The sequence below is a fragment of the Columba livia genome, chromosome 6 (genome assembly GCF_036013475.1).
Source record: "Columba livia isolate bColLiv1 breed racing homer chromosome 6, bColLiv1.pat.W.v2, whole genome shotgun sequence".
Lineage (NCBI taxonomy): Eukaryota > Metazoa > Chordata > Aves > Columbiformes > Columbidae > Columba > Columba livia.
In genome coordinates, this window is record NC_088607.1 from 27,484,054 (window position 1) to 27,504,487 (window position 20,434).

Consider the following 20,434-nt stretch of genomic DNA (forward strand, 5'->3'; position numbering starts at 1 on the left):
AGCTTCCTCTCAGTCCCGGGGAGAACGGCGGCTCCGCCTCTGCCGCCCCGTGGAACGTGCTCGCAGAGCGCCAGCGACACCCCCCGGGCAGAGCGGTTCCCTGCTCGCGCCCGCCCCCGTTACGCGTTACATGAGAAATACGCGCAGCAACGGCTCGCCTTTAAACTCCGCTTCAGTGTGCGGTGTTACCGCGGCGCCGTCTTTCGTCCTGGAAAAACCTCCCTCTGCAATCTTCCATTTTTGCCGGAAAAGACAAAGATGTTGTTGGTGCGATTAAGCTTCAGAATTAATACAGACACTGAATCCTATCAGCTGCAACTGTTTACAGAGGTTTTTTTAATACCCAATTAAAAGTTGCCCTTAAAACAAATAGCTGTTGAAATTTGAGGTGGATGTCGGCCAAGAGGTTTGTCATCTGGGAGAAGATATCCGTCTGCTTTAATTTTGGAAATCTGAACTTCAAGCACGTGGCACCACCGCTGCATTTAAACAGGTGCCGCCCTTGACCGCAACACCCGCGCTCACCCGGGCTCCTCGCGCTGTCCCTGACAGGACCCTCCTGGCGCCGGGCGGGGCCGGCGCACGGCATCTGGCCCCGCCCTGTTCTGCCCTTCCTCCAATCGCGGGCCTCCCGCTGGTCACCAAGGGCTGGCGGTACGCTCGCGAGCGGTGTTGCTTAGCAACCCAGCGCGTTCCGGGCGGCGCGCGCCCCGGCGTAGTCCCAGCACCGCGGACAAAACGTGTCCCTCTTACGGCGCTGGAGCAGGCGGAGAGGTCCCCAAAAGCCGTCGGATCGGAAACGGGCGGCCGGTAGGAGGGGGTTTGTCTCTGGGTCTCCGGGAACCGGTATCAGGGAGCGGCAGGAGTGGAGCTGTTCTCGGAAGGAAGGATAGCCAGAGGCGCGGAGGACGGCTGCAGCAGGCCGGGTAATTACCTCAGGAACAGTAACGCAGTTCCTGCCACAGAGAGACAGGGTAGCGTGCAGGGTCCGTTCAGGAAATCTGAAGAGCAGCGGGAGTGAGAAGCGAGCCCACCCGCGCGCAGCTCAGGAGAGTGGGGAGGCCCCAACAGGTGCTTAAATAGAGCCCGGGGCCGAGGCCGTGGGCGGAGGCTCCAGGTGAAAATGATCGGGACAATTAAGACCTACCAGCGCCCCAAGGCTCTGACAGCCCGCTCCGGGCCCGCTACCTCAGGAGCCGGTGTGAACCTGAAGGGTGGGAGAGGTTCGGTACCCGCGGCACTGCCCGCAGGACGGTGTGCATGCCCTGGCTCTCCGCTGCCGCCCGAGCTGCGCGGCGTGACCGGGGTCCTGCTGCTCCACGGGCGCCGTTCCCAGCCAGGGATGCAGGGATCCGCTGCCGGGCCAGGGCTGTGCTGGGTGGATTCAGCCCCGTTGACAGGTAACGGAGGGTGTTTCGGCATTGCAGACATCGGGTTTCAGATATGTTATGTGTTTCCTGGTGCAGGGCCAGGAAAGCCTTGTGTGTGCGCAGAGATTTGTTCCTTTAATAATTGTATAGAGTGATTGCTTCAGGCCCTGCTCTCTTATACATAGCCTAACGATAGCTTTGTTAGTTCAAGCTAAAAATTGTCCTTAATCATTCACAGAACTACTTTGCTGTTCTTCCAATACCTGTATAGAAGTTTTCTATGTCCTGTTGTGGTTTTGAGGCTTTATAGTATTGTGCTGATCTAGAATTACTGGTATATTTCCAAGCAGTTTCTGAATTATACATGCCTAAATAGAAAGGGGCGTTTTGAGCATTTTTTCTGCAGTGATTGGTATAACTGGTCTATCACTGGAGCTTTTAAGAACTAGACCAATATTAAATTTAAATAACTTTCTTACATTAACGGCAAGGTTGATAAAAAGAGTAATATAATATTCAGTATTTGATGCCTGAGACAATAATTATTTAAAAAGCCTAATTTAATTCTGACATTGGTGGCTAATGTTTATCTGTTTGTTGTTAGTAGATGTGAATGGAGTCTCAGTATCTGAAGAGATGCCTGGGAAGTTGCTTGAAAAAGGGACTGGCAGAGATTGTAGAACATCGGCCAGCAGATCCAATAGAGTATCTGGCACATTGGATTTACAATTACAAAAGAACCTTAGATGAAGAAAAAAAGGTGATCCATCTTGGCAAAAAAAATAATGACAATTTATGTTGTTTAATCTCTCTGTATTTTTAATTGATTCTGTGTTATCTCTGAAATAGAGAATGTTGGAGAGGATTGAGCTGGAACAAGAACGGGAGGCAGCCCTGGCAGAACTTGAAATGTTAAGAAAAATGAAAGAAGAAGAACTAATGATCCAGCAGAAACTTGAAGAAGAACGTCAGGTTAACAATACTTAACAACAGATAATTATAAACAGTGTATGATGCTGTGGAATCTTTTAGCACTCTATATACTTCTAATCTCTGTATAACAATTTTGATAGAAGGTAGCATAAAACAAGTATTTTAATCTCACCTTTCTAAATAATAACTGAAATAATTAGTCAGCACATGGGAAGAAAAACTTACATACTATGCAGTAAAATGTTATTAAAAATGAAAGAGCCTAAAGTAAAAAGGAAGCAATTTAAGACCTGCATGAGAAGTAAATTAGAATAAGTAGACTCTCTTCTGTAGTTAATTATTGCAGTTTTATGCTTCCTTTTCTATTTTATTTGAAATTTCAATTATGAAATACATTGTAAGCAATGGGGTGGGTAAGATGAATGTGTGTTTTTTTCCATTTAATTTTTCCTTTCTTAAACTGACTGCAGGCTCAGGTGGAACAAGAACGTGAGAAGTTGGAAGGGCAGAAGGAAGAAGAGGAAATGCTGTTGCAGCAGGATGATCAAGAGGTTTAAGCCAAAGCTTAGTCAATGGTTTGAAAATACTGTTAGTTAGCTACAGTTAGATGCAGACACTAAATACAAGGCAGAAAGCCATGGGTGTTGATCTAACACATAATTTAAAAAAAAAAAAGTGAAAATGGGGGAAGAGTGTCTAAACACCTTGCTTCCAGTCTGGGTCTCATACTTAATTTTAGTCTGTTCTATTAGGTTTGTTTAGTTTATGTTCAGAACAGAGCATAAATTCGTTGCAAAATATAGCAAAATGTCAGCTTAGTTGATATTTTCACATTCCTTGACGGTGTTTATGAGAAAGTATAACTTAAGCATACCTAATTTAAGTGTTTAGACAGTAATGCTCTACTGTGTGTCAGCATAAAATCCATTTGCTGTACCTGGAAAATGAACTGTGGTCTGGAATTGGGTTGCCTCTTGATTCTATATTCCTCCTGGTTCACAGGAATTTATACTAACAGAAGAATGCGTATACAGATGTCCGTGTAAATATATGGTCTTTTAATGCTATTTCAGCAAAAAACATACATTGATAGTTGACATGTTTCTACCAATAAATGTTTTAAATGTGAATATCTCTTAAATTTATGTGGAGCACATAGTATTTTAGAGATATGTATGTTTTTAGAGTACTCTGTTTAAAATACTGACAGAGCATAATTGTAGGAAGATGACAGTATGAAAGTGACAGGAAAAATGAATAGCGTAGAAATAGGTACCAAAATTCCTGTTATTAAAAAACATATATATATATATATATATATATATATAAATAGTCTTAACAAGCATAAAAAGACCCTACTGACATACTAACACATTTGCATAGCGTGCATCTAAAGTATTTGTATTAATACATAATGTTAACACATCTGAAATATTCCCTATAGATGATTATTCATTACGTGGAAAACTTTTAACTGAAAACTGGTTTTCCTTACCATAGGAAAATGAGGAGATGATAGCTGAACTTACAGATAGACCTGGAGCACCTAATTTGACCACAGTTGAGGAACTAGATGAGAATGGACAGTTTGAGGTAAGTATTTTGAAAGAACAGGGAGAATATAAATCATTGATTCCTACAGGCTTGCTTTTCTGTGCGATCATATCAAAGTTTAAGACTGTTGCTGTTAAGACTGTCCTGGTTCTCTCCTATGGTTTTAAGGGATTGTATTTCGACCATAAATTCGAAACTGTCCTTAGCCCATTCTCTGGTACAAGTTAAGCCATTCTAAAATACTGTGTGGTGGTAGCTATCTAAATTCTCAAGTTTTAAAATGCCTTTTTGTATTCAGATATGTTACAATTGAAAGTATTAATATCCTCAGAGAGGATGCAGCCTACCTTTGCCATATGAACAGATAGTCATATACAATATCTACTAAGTCATAAAAGTTGACTCGTTTTTGAATTATTTAAGTTATTTATATTTTTCCGGTTGGTGTGACGTATTTTTTTTTTAATGCAGGAGAATGTAATATTGTGCAGAGAGATCTGAGCAAACATTTAACATAAAAGACCAGATGCTAAGGGCACACAGTACTCACTAAGGCTAGAACTTGCTGAGAATCAGGTTACCTGAGCCCTGTGCAAACACGAATGTATTTCTTTCAGTACTCCAGCTATGGCTCTATATTGTGATTCTCAGACATCTTCTATGCCCAGCTTTCTTTTTTTTTTTCATTCCTTTTACACTTGACAGTCCAGGGAAATCAGAGGCTGTGAATCAGCCTTCATTTATTGTAAGGCATGGCAGTACCTTTAATAGATAATGCCAGCTTCTATGAAATCACTCAGTTTTATACCAATTCACTGGTCATAAGGATATTGATCTCTTCCTGACTTTTTCCAGTTAGAGTATTCCATGAGATGGACTTGAGATTTGGATAGACCATCATCAGAAACCTTTTTCCTTTATTAGCCTTAATAATTTCTGGTACCAGTAGTGTAATTCTATTAATAGCTCAGAATTTAAGTGTTCCCTAAATGTATTTATCAACATACTTATGACTACTCTTAGGGTCAGGTTTTCACAGGTGTTTTTTTTGCTAAGGTAAATCAGTTGAGTTCTTAAGGTCTCATATAGCCTCAGTTTTCATAGTTTTCTGATAATTACATAATAAAAAGTATTCTTGATGCTTCAGGCATATTTTATGTGTTCTTAAATAAGTGAATTGCAAAACCAGAAGTGAAAATGATTAGTAAACTTGCCTGCATCTTATATGCACTATCTTCCAAGTTTTTGTGCCTAAGGTCATTTAAAGTTGGGTTACATTGGCCTTTGGTGATGTTATTTCTGGATTTACAGTAGATGTTTGTTGAATTAAGCTACAAATTAAGAACAGATCAATAAAATTAAAATATATAGACTTGTACTATTAAAACTACTCTGTTCTCAGAATCATAATACTTTATGCAGAGTCACTGGATTTTATAATAAAAGTGTGGTGATAAACTTCATCATATTTCACTGAATGGAAGAATACGTAATTGTATTGATGAATATCAACTTGTCTGTCAAGTGGCTTTTTTCCCTTTTGCTTTTTCCTGTTCTTACAAAGCTCAATTAATGCTGGCAACAGATGGAATTTCTTTTTTTTTTTTTTGTTTTTAGAGTACAACAGATCTCATGGCAGAATCAGAACAATAAAAGTCCCAACTGAACTGAAAACAGTAAATATATTTTCAACTCATTACTTGCTTATCCTGAAGTGTAATGTCTTAATTTATGTATTTTTATAGAACTGATATACATACCCATTGTTTCAGTTTCTGTGCTTTCTGGGTGTTTGTATAAAGTCTGTTACTGCTGGCATGTGATGCTTACTTTTTGTTCTTAAACCACTATAGCTAGCATGGCTGACTCAGAGGAAGGAAACTGCGATTGAAATGAAAGCAGTAAATACATTTTCTACTTATTGCCAATTGATTCTTTAAGTGTAACAACATAATTATTATAGATATAATTAACTGCAGTAGAGGCTACAATATGGTAATTTGAATCAATATTAAAATAATAAAAGTTTATTGAAAAAGGATTTCCCAAGAATTTGAATGGTTTTTGATAGAAAGAAGGGATGCTCTATTGATTAGAAGATAGAGAGAGAGTTCTGCCTGTCAAACTAGATGCAGAAATCAAATCAGAAGATTTTCCAGTTTATCTGGAAGAGATGAATTGAAGTCTATGTGACTCAGTGGACAGATGTACTGAAAGATCTTGTCTGCCTTAGAAATCATGAGGTGCTTTTTGTAACACTAGGTGTTTGCTCTTGCCTTTTAATTACCTGATATTATGTGAGCCTCAGGTGTCTGCATATCAGTTTTGATTAGTTAAGTCTTAAAATATTCTTTCCTGGATTTGTCTTGAATTTGCAAATCAATAAATTGTGTCTGTTTCGTCTTTACTAAAAACCATTATTAGGACTCAAAACTTCACATCTGAAAAATTTGAAGACTATTTAGCTTCATCTATATTTATCTATTAAAATAAGTTTTATAATCCTTAAAGATTCCATTAATTTTTATAAGAACAAATTTCTGTAATACTGGTATCTTGGTACAGGGTGTGAAGAGTGTTCTCTGTCTATTCATTACAAATGGAAAAGACACTCACATTTAGAAATCCTGTGCTTCTTTGTTAAAACGTGCCTTTGCATCTCAGTGTCTTCTAATAATACAGGTTAGTTGGACAATTAACATTAAGTAATTGCCAATATCATAGAATGAAAATACTCTTCATTACAAATTCAGGGCATAGTTAGTGCATTCACTGTATTCTTCAGTTTTGGTATGAAAGAGGTTTTTGGGATGATTTCACTTTAATTTGTTTATATTATAGCTGGTTTTAAGGGTTTTGCTGTCTTTGGCAAACTGTTAAAAATGTCTATATACCAAATAGACAAAGATCTATCAAGAAATAAACATTTTTCTGCTCTAAAAAACTTGTTCTGTTCATGTAGCTCATACTAGGCACAATCCTATCAATATTTTAAAAGGTAAGCACTATTGATTTCTAGTATAGTAATATAATATTTTTTCCTTAAAAATAATAAACCACACGTATTAAATAAATCCTGTTGCCCTCTCTATTGCCATATTGCTTTTTGGATTCTATTAATTGGCCTGTCGTATATGAACATCTTTGAAATGAAAAGAAAAAATGTCACTTTCCAGGTATAAATACTTAGAAATGTTCATGTAACTTTTTCAGTAATCAAAAATGGAACTACTTTTGTGACTAGGTGGTCAGGCTCTATCTACATTTATTCTGCATCTATATAGGTTTGCAATTTCTATGACGGTCCAAAATGTTTTCTGTGGATGAACATGCTTTCATGATTGATATTCTAGTAAACCAATTTTGTCACAGTTTATGTTTATATTTATTAGTAACAGTTAAAACAGTCTCATTTTAAGGCTGCATTTTAAGATACTACAGTTCTCATTATCCCTCTTCAGACTGTATGGAGAACAGCTTCTTGTGCCAACCTCAAAGGGATGGAGTAACTGGATAAATAGATGGAGTTTCTCTTTTGAGTCAGTATGTATAACTGAATCTTGTTGTTTAGATTATTTCCAAAAATTGATAAGTAACTTGTGTCAATTTATATTTTTTGTCCAGTCATATTGACTATGAAAATTTCAGCCTTCCTGCAGCTTTCATATTTAATTAGGAAATATATCCAAGTTATAAGACGGTTCTTATTAGTTATTACTATTTCCAACATGTGGCTTTCATTTTCTATATTTTCATAATATTTCTGTCTTTGTTTGATTTTGTTATATGTGTGTCCACTAGAGTGCATCCTAAATAAACACACTGGTGGCTCACTCATTTACAACCCATGAAAACTACAACTTTTGTTCGTCATTTTGTTTCAGCTTATTTTTACCTGTGACCCTTTCTTCATGATCCTGCAGTTCATATTCCCCGTTCTCTTCCTAGATAGTAACTGAATTTTTGGATGGAAACCTTTATGAGACAATTGCTTAACAAGTGTCAAAATAAAATGGTAGATTACAATTTTCCTATTCCTTTGCTATTATATTACGTACAGAAGACATAAGTTGTTAAAATGTTATTTATAGGATTTCCCGTTGTTTTCAGGATTTGATGTGCACAGACCTAATGTGCACAGACCTAATAATCTTCTACACCTTTATAAGAATTCTGATGTTGGGTGTGGGACCAGAGTGTAAACAGTTCTTGGCTCAGTGCAAAGCAGCCTGTAGGTAACTTGGAAATGTAGTTCAAAACAAAGATGACTTCTCTTTGGGTGTCTAAGCCTGGAGGGGAATTAGGACATCTTAAAATCGTTTTTGCCTTCTCCTTCTGAACTGTAACCTTCTTTGAAGCATGGCAAGCTAAACCCTGGAAAAGGAAGAGAACAAAGAAGATGCTATTTTATTTTTACTGCACGTGATGTGATTCCAGAAGTGGTATTAACACTTTAACCTCTGCATAAAATCTAAAGTTGTATATTGAAAAAAAAATGCAATTACCTAATGGAACTTGAGTTGCAGCTTGCATTCCCTTTGAATACATTTCATGGAATGAAGAAGATGGAATTCAGAAGCAGATGATGGAAATTGTTGCTGAAAATAAGATGCTAAATACTGACAGAAGATTTATGAAATTGTCATTTTTCCTTTCTTCAGCATAGGTGCAGACTTACTTAGGCTGCTATCAGACCCCATGTACAGATCCTCCAAAGAACGTGCTGATAGTAATGTGCCTATTCACAGCTGTTCTCATTCCAGTGATACTGAAGCACAAGGATGAAAACAGATATGAAGCCCAGAATAGGACAAAATGAATCCGATTAACTATCAGTCTGCTCACGAAGATGGAAACTCAGCTCTGCAATGTGAGAAGCTTTTCTCCTCAAGGAGATATACATGTTGCAGCAAGTATGTTTTAATGTTCTCTTTTATTAAGTCTGCAGTCCCCTATCTTATGATGGATGATAATCTTTTGTAGTCTAAAGGAACTAACTTATCTTTTTGTCAACAAAAGCTTTGTACAGTAATTTGCTAATGATAATGAGAGTTGGATTAATTAGTATGATTTAAATGTAAAATTGAATTCTTCTGAACTTTGCTAATACAGTTTACTCATATATGAAGTCAGCTATTAATTTCTTTACTTATGTGAAGTTTTTCCTGTACTTAAGTATAGATAAAGAACAGCGGTGTCTATTGGCTACAACTAGAAAAGAGTCTAATCTTGTTATTTGCTGACAAGGACGGATCTATGTTTTAAGTTATCTTACCAGTACACTTGTTTGATGTTGGATTTTTTTGTTTGTTTGTTTGGTTTTACTTCTGTTTGTTTTCTGGTATTACTATTATAATCCCCTTGCAGTCTTTGTGCTTTAGACTTGTGTCTTTCTTTCAATTCAGATGATGGAAGAATCTATTCTATTATAAACATTTATATAGGTATTATTGGGCTAGTAGTAGTGGAAGAAGGGCGAGTTAGAGGAACATGTCATTTAATTGAGCTGTCACAGTATAGCAAGCTTTTTAAGCAGCAGAAGATGGATTCACAGCGTTTGAGAGCTCTCACATGTATATCCAACTTAAATGCTGTGGGTCTTCCCTGTTAACCTGCACTTTGTAGAATCATTATCATCTACCAAAATCAGTGTTTAACTTCAGTCAGAGATCAGAATTGTTGTAATTTATGCGATGTTTTATTTGAAATAAGTTACTCTAAAAGATGTGTCATGAGAAATTGTGTTCACTAGGGCCTGTGTAGAGATGTTGAGTGCTTCCATTTTATCTTTAGTTGTAGGGCACCCAAAACCAATGGCCATTTTGAAAAAATATTGAGACAACTATTTCCTTAGGTTAGTCCTTGGACTACAGGGACATGAGTTAATTGAGGGAGAGGTAAAAAAAAAAAAGGTGATTGTGTTAAACCATTTTATTATTAATACCAAGCATGTTTGTATTATCACTTGAAAGTAAATCTACTGGCAAATGGTAAAGCAATGTAATAACTAGAGAAGGTTGCCGTTCACTTCTTGTTGGCTAATCTTTTTTGAGTTGTTATCTATTACAAAGGTTTTATTGGTATCTCTACTGACACAGACATACATACTTCACTAGAAATTGGAACTTCGCCATCACTTTACATCTGACATAATTTAAAAATTCATTATACTTTAACTGATAATGTGAAGATTGAGTTTGACTTAGAAAAAAAATAAATCAATATTTAGGAATATCATACCAAAGTTAACTGAATAATCTCACCCTCTCTAGGGAGTATTTAGAAGCTTTAGGAATCTTTTAACAAACTCTCCAAGGAGATTTTGCCACTTTCTGCATGTAGTCATTTATGTATCTTAACAGAAGTTGCTATTAGAAAGGATTCTTTTTTCCCCATAATCTTGGGAAAGTGTGAAAAATATGTGATATTAGTTTGATGCAAGAATCAATTTGTGTTCAGCAAATTGTATTCTGGTCAAAATAAATTACAGAGGAAACACTGAATAAAATAATTTAGACATAGCCTAGTGGATTCAAGATAAAGAAATTAGCTTCTTCTTCTGGAGGAGGAGGAAGTATGTCTGCACTTGATCAGTACATTGGTTAGTCCATTTTTCTTTATGAACCAAATAATATCGTCAGCTCTATCATGGAGCTGATTGTTGTTATTGTTGTTCTGTTTCAAAAAGAGTTGAAGCAAAACCTTTGGTTTTTTGGTGCACAGAGGAAGTAGTCTTCCAAGGATCTTGATTTTGTTCTCATTGAAGTTGCTGAAAAAGCTGTCGTTGAAATCGTAAGAGGAGTGAGATTGCTACTAACATGAGTGCTACCTCTAAGAAGCCATTTGCTATTAATATTAAAACATGAGAGAACTGATTGACACAAACTACATGTAGGGAAAAATACTGCAGAAGAAATCAGAGATTAATTATTGTGGGAAGGATGAGAGAGAGGAAACATTCAGATAATAAATAATTCCCATTGCAGCAAAGGGGCACTGCAGTTCCTCTTTGCTCAGTTTCAAGTCACATTCCTGGGAGTGTGTTGGGCTTCTCCAATCATGCTGCTTCATTTCTACTCCACCTCCTGAATGTACTTTCTTCCAGAAATTACTGGCTGCATGCAGACACACCTGTATTTGGTTCATTATTATCTTAAGCAACTGTGGTTTTGCCACTGATGTGTTTAATAGATAAGTTTAAAAAATGCTATTTATTTAGCTGATAATTGTAGCCCTGGAAACAGGATCTGTTGTTTGTTTCATTGTAAATGTAGCTGCACTGAAAAGTTACCCTTAGGCACTGACAGCTGGAAATTTCTGGGGCTGGGACTTCTGTGAAGTTCTGAGACAGCTGTTCCTCTGCATTTTTTCAGTGGGCATATGTATCTGTCTGTCGTGGTGCCAGTTTCAATACTAATTTTCAGAAGCAGAAAATGTGATCTTCTTTCAGTTCACTGCCAGTACCTTCTAATATGTACAGGTCTAATGCTTTTTCTATTAAGAGCTGATAGAAATACAGATTTTGGTTATGGCAGGTCTGTTCTGTTTTCTGGTTGACTTCTTAGCTAACTGTTGGGAGGCCAAAGGCAACACTAGTATTTACTTTACAAGCAACGTGGATTGTGGACATAAGTAAGGAGCAGTAGCAGGAGTCTGGTAAAGCTAAATGGGAAACAATCCTCTGCATAGGTAACAGAATCAATGATTGGCAAGAATTTTGGAAACTACAGCACTCCTTAAATCCATTAGTGGGAAAAGCCGCAACAGGGGAAAAGAAACAGGGGATGAGAAAATATTGGAGTGGAAGAAGAAAGAGATATACTGTAAGAGTGTGCAAGTGCTCTTGCACGTGTTTAGCTGTGAGCTACTACCCATGGGTATCCTATGTAGGGTAGGGTTTAGGATGGTAAAGAGAGTAGTTGGTAGCTCCCTCCTCCTTCCCTGCCTAGTAGAGCTGGAAGCTTTAGTTTCCCTTTAGAAGACTAAAACTGGGTCTGCTTCCTTGAGAAGGTCTAGTGTTGCTGGTCCATTTCCTGGAGTACTGTGATTTTTGTGATGAGCATAACTTGAATACTCTGCATTGCAGAAGTGAAAAAATTGTCAATCTTAATCCTTAAGAACCATATTTTGAATTTTACAGTCTTAATTCACATTACAAACACTGACAGCAGATCATATTCAGGATGTTTGTTCGTTTGTTTTAGTCCTTTTTGCATGTTTCAGTAAAACAGGTAAGATGTGACATTCTTAGTCCTGACATTTCTTTTTGCTGAAAGTGTTCTTGTTGCTAAGGGTCAAAACGAGATTATTGCACCTCATAAGCCTCACTTCAGTTCTTAGCTATAGCTAGTGCTCTTTGGCAGAAGGGTACAAATTTGCCCTCACAGAAAAGACAAAATTGCTACACATCTATTTCTAGCAGAAGAACCTGTGTTGGTTTAGCATTGTTTGGTGGTTCTTCTGTATTTTCCAATAGGCAGAGAGTAGGTTGTCAGTCATGAAGAACATGGGGAAATGACAAGGTGCATATGTCTTTATTACTAATCACTCTGGAAGGATTATTAAAAGATTCTCTTTTTTATGTTTTTAAGCTTTAATAATCCTGCATGTGACTTTTAAAAAAATTGCTTTTTAAAAGGATATTACTTGTATTTCACTCTCATGATAAACATTCTGTTGCAAAAACAATGGCATAGATTACGACTCAGTTGTGCACTTAGGCCAGTATATGTGAAAGTTTATAACAATAATTGTAACAAGCTCCATGATACTATCTTGAAAATTTAGAGCCTAATTATTCTAAACACCTTCAACTCATCTATCTCATTTCAAGATATCATCATGTTTAGGTGCTTTCAAGCATCCTGTGATGTCAAAATACTTGTTTTAGATATGGAGAAAGTAATAGGAAAAATACCTTATGCTGTACAAAAAGTATGTGAACCAAGATATGTATTTATTCATATGAAAAAAATGTTTGCAGAGACATCTTAACACTTAGGGAACACGTTCCTTTCTAGTTGGTTATTAATTGTTAACCTAATAATTTTAATAATTTTTGGAAAATAAAGCCAAACCAAAGGTGGTGGGGGTGGGGGAGCATGGTATATCTTTCACAGCACACACTGTGAGGTTTTGCTGACATTCCCCAGAGTTTCCTCTGAACACAAAGTTTCAAAACTAATTAAAAAAATCTTAAGACAGAATTTCTGGAATGCTGTTTCAAATGTCACTAGCACACAATAATAGATGTTGGAGTCTTATTTGCCTTGTCTTAAAAAAACAAATTTATTTACAAATCCGAAAAAATCCTGAGAGTTTAGATTATTTCAGGGCAACGGACTTGAAAAAAAATAGCACAATGAAACTGAGATTACAACTATGTCTATAAGCCTGAAGATCTTTTGATGAGATTGAAATTTTCTATTCTACATTCCACTGATGAATGGGAATCTGCAGAAATGTTTGTGTGCTCTGCTTCCCATATGCATTTTTGTCTAGTACCATTTGTATCCTTGTGTTGGATGATTCTACATACCCTTCATCCATTATTTGATGTCCCCTGTTTAGACAGATACGCAAGAGTATTTTTGGCTGCATTTTATTTCAGACTTGTTTATCTGAAACTGCTAAATGACAAGTAGCAGTGAAATCTTTCAGACATAGGTGGAAGATAATGTCGTTTGCTGTCTGCTAATATGTTTACCCAGGTGAAGTATGTGAAATTGCTACTGGAATGGCAACCTTCCCTCGCTGAACAAACTGTGGTAACAAGGTCAGGTTGGGGGATTTCTGAGAGATGTGACCAATCAGCTTATTTAGTTAGAAGTCTCCTGCAGATCTCATAGCGCTGGTAGTATATTGGAGCTCTTTAACAATGATGGTGAGAGCATTTCTGAAAAGGCTGTGAATAACCCATGGATAGGAATCATAGCTAAAAAAATTGCTGGATGTATACTGTATGTTCTTCTCCAGATAGTCATACAGGCCTAATTCTGGAGTTCACAGCTTCATGCAGTAATTTTCAGTCACACAAAATTAATGAAAATTTTTGCTATGCATTATTTACTAGATTAGTACTCCACAAGTAGATGTGTTTGCCTGTATCAAGCAGTTCAAGCACGCAAATATTTTCATTGTGAGCATAAAAGAGGTACATCTGCAAATATTGGTTATTGTTTCACATATCCTGTGCATACAGGGTAGACTTATTCGAAGGTTTTTGATCACTAAATGCTTCAGAAGAGTAATTAAAGTCCTATACCACATGAAAGAAAACTCTTCTTGCATTATGTATCTAGAAAAAGTCAAAAGTGTCTGAATTTAACCTAATGTTCCTTGTCAGCAAGCCAGAATTTACAAATTCCACAACTGCTCTTGCAGATAGGTTTCTGAAACCTGACTTCACGTGCTAGAGTCAATATTTGTTTCAAAATCCAAAGACCACCTGTACTGTAAACATCTATGAAACACTGCAGCAAAAACTCTTGGGTAATGGCTGTTTAAATGCATCAGTCTGCTTCCTAAGGTACTGAGAAAATCCTGATTGTTTACATATGTACACTAATATTGTCACAAGACACATGAAAGCAGAGCACAGTATAGATCCCAAGCTGCTAGAAAGCAGCTGAAGTTCCCTAGCCAGATTGTTTTTGAGATATATTTCTATGGTTGTAATGGGGCTTAGTTTGGATAGGTGATCAGCCCTGTTATTAGCAGCAAGGAGTCCTAACTATTCCCCCAGAAAAGAACTGTGGCTGTGTGCATATCTGATGTGTGGTCACACCCCCGCAATGAAATTAAGGGTTGTACTTTGTTATATGTCAGATGATAGTCTTTCCCTAGTGAAACAACTGACCACAGCAACTGGAAAAAACATCCAGGAAAAATATGTAGATGGCTTTCTGTAAGGCTAAGGGGAGACTGTTTGTAATTGAAGACTTTTCCATTCCTGTCCAAAGTGTAACTTTAAAAATTAGTGTGTTAATTTATTAAATTTTGCATAATAGCTTATGAGCATAATGCTAAATCTCTAAGTTATACACTGTCGCATTTGCGAACTGAAAAAAATGTTTTGCTGTGTGAGGCGAAGATGGAATAGGGTCCATTCTTTCTCATCTACCCCCCATCATTTCTGGAGGACCCAGAGAATTTGTGACTCTGTTGTAACAGGGCTCCATGCAAGGACGTAACACAAAAAAATGCTTGCACATTGCCCTTCAGAGCTTATAATGTAAACAGGAAAAACTGCCAAATACTAAAGGCAGAACTAATTATATACCAATATGGTTTAATGTTGTTTAAATAAAGCAATAAAAAACAAACTGTGTAAGGGAAGTCTTAAACTTTAACTAATCTTGTTATTTTTCCACCATTTCTGGTATAACAATGCTAATTTATGGAGGCTGATTAGAAAACAGAGACTTTTTTGTCATTTGTCATTATTGTGCAGGAAACGGAGGTGTCTATCTATGAGGTGTTAAAAATGCCTATGTTTGTAAATAGGTGTTTAGTTTACAGAGCCTTGAGGAATGATCTCAGGGTGGAGACATAAACAAATAGGACTTTTTAAGTGAATAAACAGAAAATTAAGTTGTATTCAATTCTGCCTGGTGTCCCTGTTCTGAGGAAATAGTGCTTCCAGTGAAATCAGTACCAAGACTACAGATGACTTTAATGAAAGTAGGATTTAACTCCTAAAGTAGCTTTAATTTTTTCCTGAGAAGCAAATCAAAGTTGCTTCTTCATGGATAAGGTCCTGGCATGTTACTTCATGATATGGCCATAAACAACCTGTTCAAGTTGGTCCTGCTTTGAGCAGAGGGATGGATGGATTAGAGACTGTCCAGCCTCAAACATTCTATGATTCAGTGATGTGTCAGAACAGAGAATTTGAGGTCAAACAGATGCAAAGAGGACAAGCACATGGGAGAGGAGCAAAATTAATTCTTTTCTTTGATGTTAGTAATGGAAGAACCTGGGAAGATTTAGGGAGTAGAAGGCATGGCAGATGGGAGACACAGCAGAGCATCTCTCTAAAGCTGAAATACTTGTGGAATGAGTTACATAGAATGCACATCAAGAAATTCAGTGAGTTGAATTGGTATGCACTCAAAAAGTTATAAGAAAACTCAAGAATGAAGATCTGAATTGGTAATGATAGTGTGGAGGATTCACAGGAGGTCCCACACTGCAGAGAAGAAGAAAGGTGACACGAAGGAACAAATGCTGGCTGACAAACACCCACCTCAGAATACGTACTACCTCTTTTCCTTCTACAATCACAACTGTTTTTTCTGCCCCACAATATTTATTTTACCCTGAATGTTTATGGGCCAGTGAAATTCTACACCTGCATATCTGACAGGCCTTGAGCCACTCTTGTTTTTCAGGTAATAACAGATAGAGGTGAGAGTTCTGAAGCAGGTGGGAGTTTTGTGTTGACTTCCTGATGTCCAAGCTCTATTGCTCTGACTAAGCTTGTCATTCTTCATGCAGAAGAAATAAACCCAGCTAAACAAATCTTCCTTGTGTTAACTTTAAAAACAAAACAAAACATCCACCTCCCCCAAACTAAAATGTACAGGCTAAATCAAGTCTTTTCACCTACAAACCAAAAAGCCTTCAAAGATATCACTGTGAAAAAAGATGGATTGCAGTAACTTCTTGAAAACACGCTGTTTGTGTTGTATGAACTACTCCTAGTAAATAGCACAAATTAAACTAATATTAAAGTGGTTTTCATAAACATCTGCAAAAACATTTTATTTCCACAGGCATCAATTAGAAGTAAAATCCTGGCATGAATTTGTAAAGTTAGAATAAAATACCAATAGAAGAAAGATAAACTGTTAGTCTGTTAAACAGTTAAGATTAGTAAAATAAAGTCTTATCTGATTATAAAGTTGAGAGGACAAAGCAGAAATATTTAGGAAAAAGCTTTCCTATATGTTACTTGTATGCACTAAGTATTTCTGTATATTGTTAAAGTTCAGTGTGCTTGGGTCCTTTAATGATAATGGAATTGTAGTTTAAAGTTACTGTTAGGTGTGTGCTCTCTACAAATCAAATCATTGTCCTTTGCATTTGAAAGCTGTATAGAGAGAGACAAATGACATAGCTTAAGCATGTTTTTCCCATGACTGCTTTTAGTTGTGTAGAAGTTCCTCAGAGTTCTTGATACAATTTTCTCTCCACTCAAAAGAAGCCACCTGAAAGTTGCCATGGTGGTGAAACAGTATGAGTGAACAAGTCTAAACCTTTACTGCTTCCAGTGAAAATATGATTCTTCTGCAGATGAAGTGAGGATGCTCAGGTCTTAAGGGTACCTACTTTCTTCCTTCCCCTTCTGTTGTGATAGTTTTATCTGTAAGCTATTAACTCAAACTCAATTTTCAATAAAGGTCAGTTATCCATGTAGGCTCCATTCTCAGTAGTTTCTAACATGAATGAGAAATCAGTAGAGACAGGAGTAACTAGAAAGTGGAAAAAAAAAAAAAAAAAGGAAACTGTGTTTTAACCAAAAGGATATAATGAAGACAAAATGAGGGAAGGGTAGTAGAGGAGAAAAGCAGTCAAGGGTAGGAAATGAGGAGGTGAGCAAGTAAAGCAATCTGATGAAAATTTGTCATTAGAGGTCTAGGGTCAAGACAGTTTATCAGTCATATCTGTCTGGAGAATCAACGGTGTCAATAGCAATCATTCATAAAATTCTTTTCTCAGTTAACTCTTTTTCACTTTATTTTCAGGGCTTTCTCAAAGCAGCAGTAAAACTCTGCTTATTGTGGAGGGGTTTTGATAGATAAAGATTTGTTGCTGAATTAGTCAGGCTCAAAGGAATCTCAAGGTCTCTTAGAGAAGCTGAGATCAGAGTCTGCTGTGAGAGAGAGGGGTGTTCCACAATCACAGGGGTCCTGGCGTGGCGTGAATCATCGGATGTATCATCAGTGAGACTCCAGCGCATGGACAGCCCACGATACTCATTTAGCGAATCCATGCTTGGAGCGTGAACGCGTGATTAGAATATAGTTACGTATATAAGGAGACTTGTTTCTGTAATAAATGGCTTTAGCGTGATTCACATTGAATCGACTTGTTTTGCTGAGTCCTTATTTCGCTCTAACAGCTTCTGACAGCTGTTAAGTGTTATACGAACTAGAAGGAGAGTAGTTTTTCAGAACTATGAGTAAAAGTAACAAAACCAGGGGATGGTGCCAAATATAAAGACTCTTACAGCTAATAGCAAGATTCACGTTGCTATTGTGGTGGTTGGGATTGACATTGTAGTCAATATGAATAAATACTTACAGCAATACAGAAGGACAGTGTTATTTTTACATCACAATTTCCCCATCTTTAGCCTTATTTCAAAGCACGGGAGTCTTACCAATTGAGAGGATTTTGCCATTAGGTATCTTCTGAGTAAAGGTCATAGAATTATAGTCAGAAGATACTTAATACAATGATGAGCAGTATAGGAATTATAAAGAGGTTTTCAGAGAAAATTATTTTCTTAGGGCTCACTCCCATAAAGCTGTTGTGTATGGCAATAAACTTTACAGAAAATTTGAAAGACTGTAACATTGGCTGATAAGTCATTACCAATAAAATAAAATAGGGAAAAATGCTGATATAAATCACTGTTTTACTATTGTCTATTTTTTGCGCTTTTTTTGTTTTAGTTTGTTGTGGGTTTTTTTGTTGTTGTTTTGTTTTGTTTTTTGTTTGATTGTTTGTGTGTGTGTGTGTGTGTGTGTGTAGACAAAAGATCTGGGCCAAAAATACAACATTTTTACAAATATTTAACAAGTCAAATTCTCTGGGAACAGAAGCCAAATTAAACATTACCTAACCCTGCAGTGGTTTAGAGTTGGTCACAGATGTCCTAGAAGAGAACATTCTAAGATGCTTCATGGCCACAAAGCAAATGTGTTGCTCTTGATGGTAAATTCACATTTGGAAGCAGTTCAAACTGGAGGTTTTATGCAAGTTATGTGAAATGCAGCTGTGCAGCATTTCTAGGATACTATTAGCAGAGAGACTATTTTAATGAAGGTGACCCTCCAAAGGTCTCGAGGACCAACGCAGTTAAGTATCCAGAAGTGATTCCAGAAAAGAGGAACTGTGAAAGCAAAATAAGCTATGGGCTTGAAAACTCATTACTCAGGTACATCAAACTACTTTCACTCTTCAGCATTTTAAAAGCTAGTAGTTTTTTTTATTTTTATATGGGATAAGAGGATTATGAGAGAGGCCTGTTACTGCATTCTGCTTAAGTATTACCTAAAAAAAAAGAATACTGATTCTTGAACTACAATTTCTGTCCTTCAGTGGCATTGAAAACCAGGAAAAAGCAAAACCAGAAGCAAGAGAGAGTGGAACTCACAGACTGAAAATATTCAATCTTATGTGCTTTTTCTGGGGGATTGCTTGTAGAATTAGAATGAAAACTCTCACGTGTAGAAAACCGGTTTTTATCAGAGGTGTTTCATCCATAGAAAAAACAAACAAACAACAAACAGTTGCATTTAAGAATGAATGCTTGTCTCTGGTGTTATTTTACTTTAAAAGTTAATATAATTTTTGCATGTTACCCATTAACTAGCATTAATATAATTAGTTACCCTCTGGTTTTCTCTTTTTTTACAAATTCCATTTTTCTACAGTGTTAATGTGTAATTTATTCATGCTTGGATAGAATCTTCATGTCAACAGGGTGATGACAATTCACTCTACAGAAAGCTATGTGTCATAATGTGTATCTGATGTGTGAATTCTGTGTTTTTAAGTGCAACCAGTGCTTTTCATTCCATGGAACGAATTCTGTACAACACAAAACCAAAAGAATGTCTTTGAAATTAATGATTCGGTTTCAGTGATAATTAGAGAGAGGCCAACGCTACTGCAGATTACTGGTGAACATTCACAGGCATTGGTTATTGTTTTCAGGAATGTAGGCAGAAAGTGAAAATTCTAATGAATTCTTACATAAATATGTAGCAATGAAGAAATTTGAATCCAAGCGGCTATATAAAGTGATCTTTTAAAATAATACTGACCAAGGGTTTGAAGTAAACTAAGTCAGTTTTTAAACTGAAGAGTGATGATTTAATTGCTGTCAAAATTGTAAGGGCCATGGAACAAGCAACATGTTACTCATTCCATCCAAGTATCAGGTACTTTACTGTAACATCTAAATGAATGATTTAGAGAGCATGATTCAGTGATCACTGAAGTAAAGGGACATTTTTATTTTGATAGACCGATGATTTGGTCTGAAATTGACACTATAATGGTTTCTGTAAAGAAATTAAGAATAATTATACTTTTTATAATGGCACAATAGTGCTGGGCATTTTATGGATCTGCCCCATGGGTATGTTTAGTTGTTTTTTGTATTCTAACTCAATGGCATGAATACCCACAAAATGCCATCCATCTTCATACCTGTCATACCAGCAGCATGTTCCAGACATGAACCGTCTGACTGTACAAGAAATTTTCGGTAGCAGAACTGAGCACTGAGTACTCAGATGTGGCAGTTAGTGTTTTTCTAAGGGTTATGGAATATGAGGATA

General features: G+C 36.9%; 1 protein-coding gene across 6 annotated transcripts; it reads left to right on the plus strand.

Moving 5' to 3' along the window:
• The first annotated feature begins 649 nt into the window (after positions 1 to 649).
• DYDC1 (DPY30 domain containing 1) lies at positions 650 to 8,748 on the plus strand. 6 transcript variants are annotated; one of them, XM_065067684.1, is made up of 7 exons: positions 650 to 926; positions 1,978 to 2,130; positions 2,220 to 2,342; positions 2,774 to 2,854; positions 3,804 to 3,896; positions 5,475 to 5,533; positions 8,621 to 8,748. In XM_065067684.1, the coding sequence occupies exons 2-6, from the start codon at positions 1,984 to 1,986 to the stop codon at positions 5,508 to 5,510; spliced, it is 480 nt and encodes a 159-aa protein (XP_064923756.1). In that variant the 5' UTR covers positions 650 to 926; positions 1,978 to 1,983; the 3' UTR covers positions 5,511 to 5,533; positions 8,621 to 8,748. The 6 variants fall into 6 exon arrangements, with proteins under 6 accessions (XP_064923756.1, XP_064923757.1, XP_021156609.1 ...); XM_065067685.1 differs by lacking the exon at positions 8,621 to 8,748 and adding an exon at positions 7,742 to 7,883 and having other exon boundaries at positions 651 to 810; XM_021300934.2 differs by lacking the exon at positions 8,621 to 8,748 and having other exon boundaries at positions 651 to 810; positions 5,475 to 6,931.
• The last annotated feature ends 11,686 nt before the right edge of the window (positions 8,749 to 20,434 follow it).

Excerpts from the sequence above, each read along its gene's own strand:
- DYDC1 (XM_065067684.1), top strand. The coding sequence starts at position 1,984 with ATGGAGTCTCAGTATCTGAAGAGATGCCTGGGAAGTTGCTTGAAAAAG. Across the intron at positions 2,343-2,773 it reads AACTTGAAGAAGAACGTCAG|GCTCAGGTGGAACAAGAACG; the intron begins GTTAACAATACT and ends AACTGACTGCAG. Across the intron at positions 2,855-3,803 it reads TGCAGCAGGATGATCAAGAG|GAAAATGAGGAGATGATAGC; the intron begins GTTTAAGCCAAA and ends TCCTTACCATAG.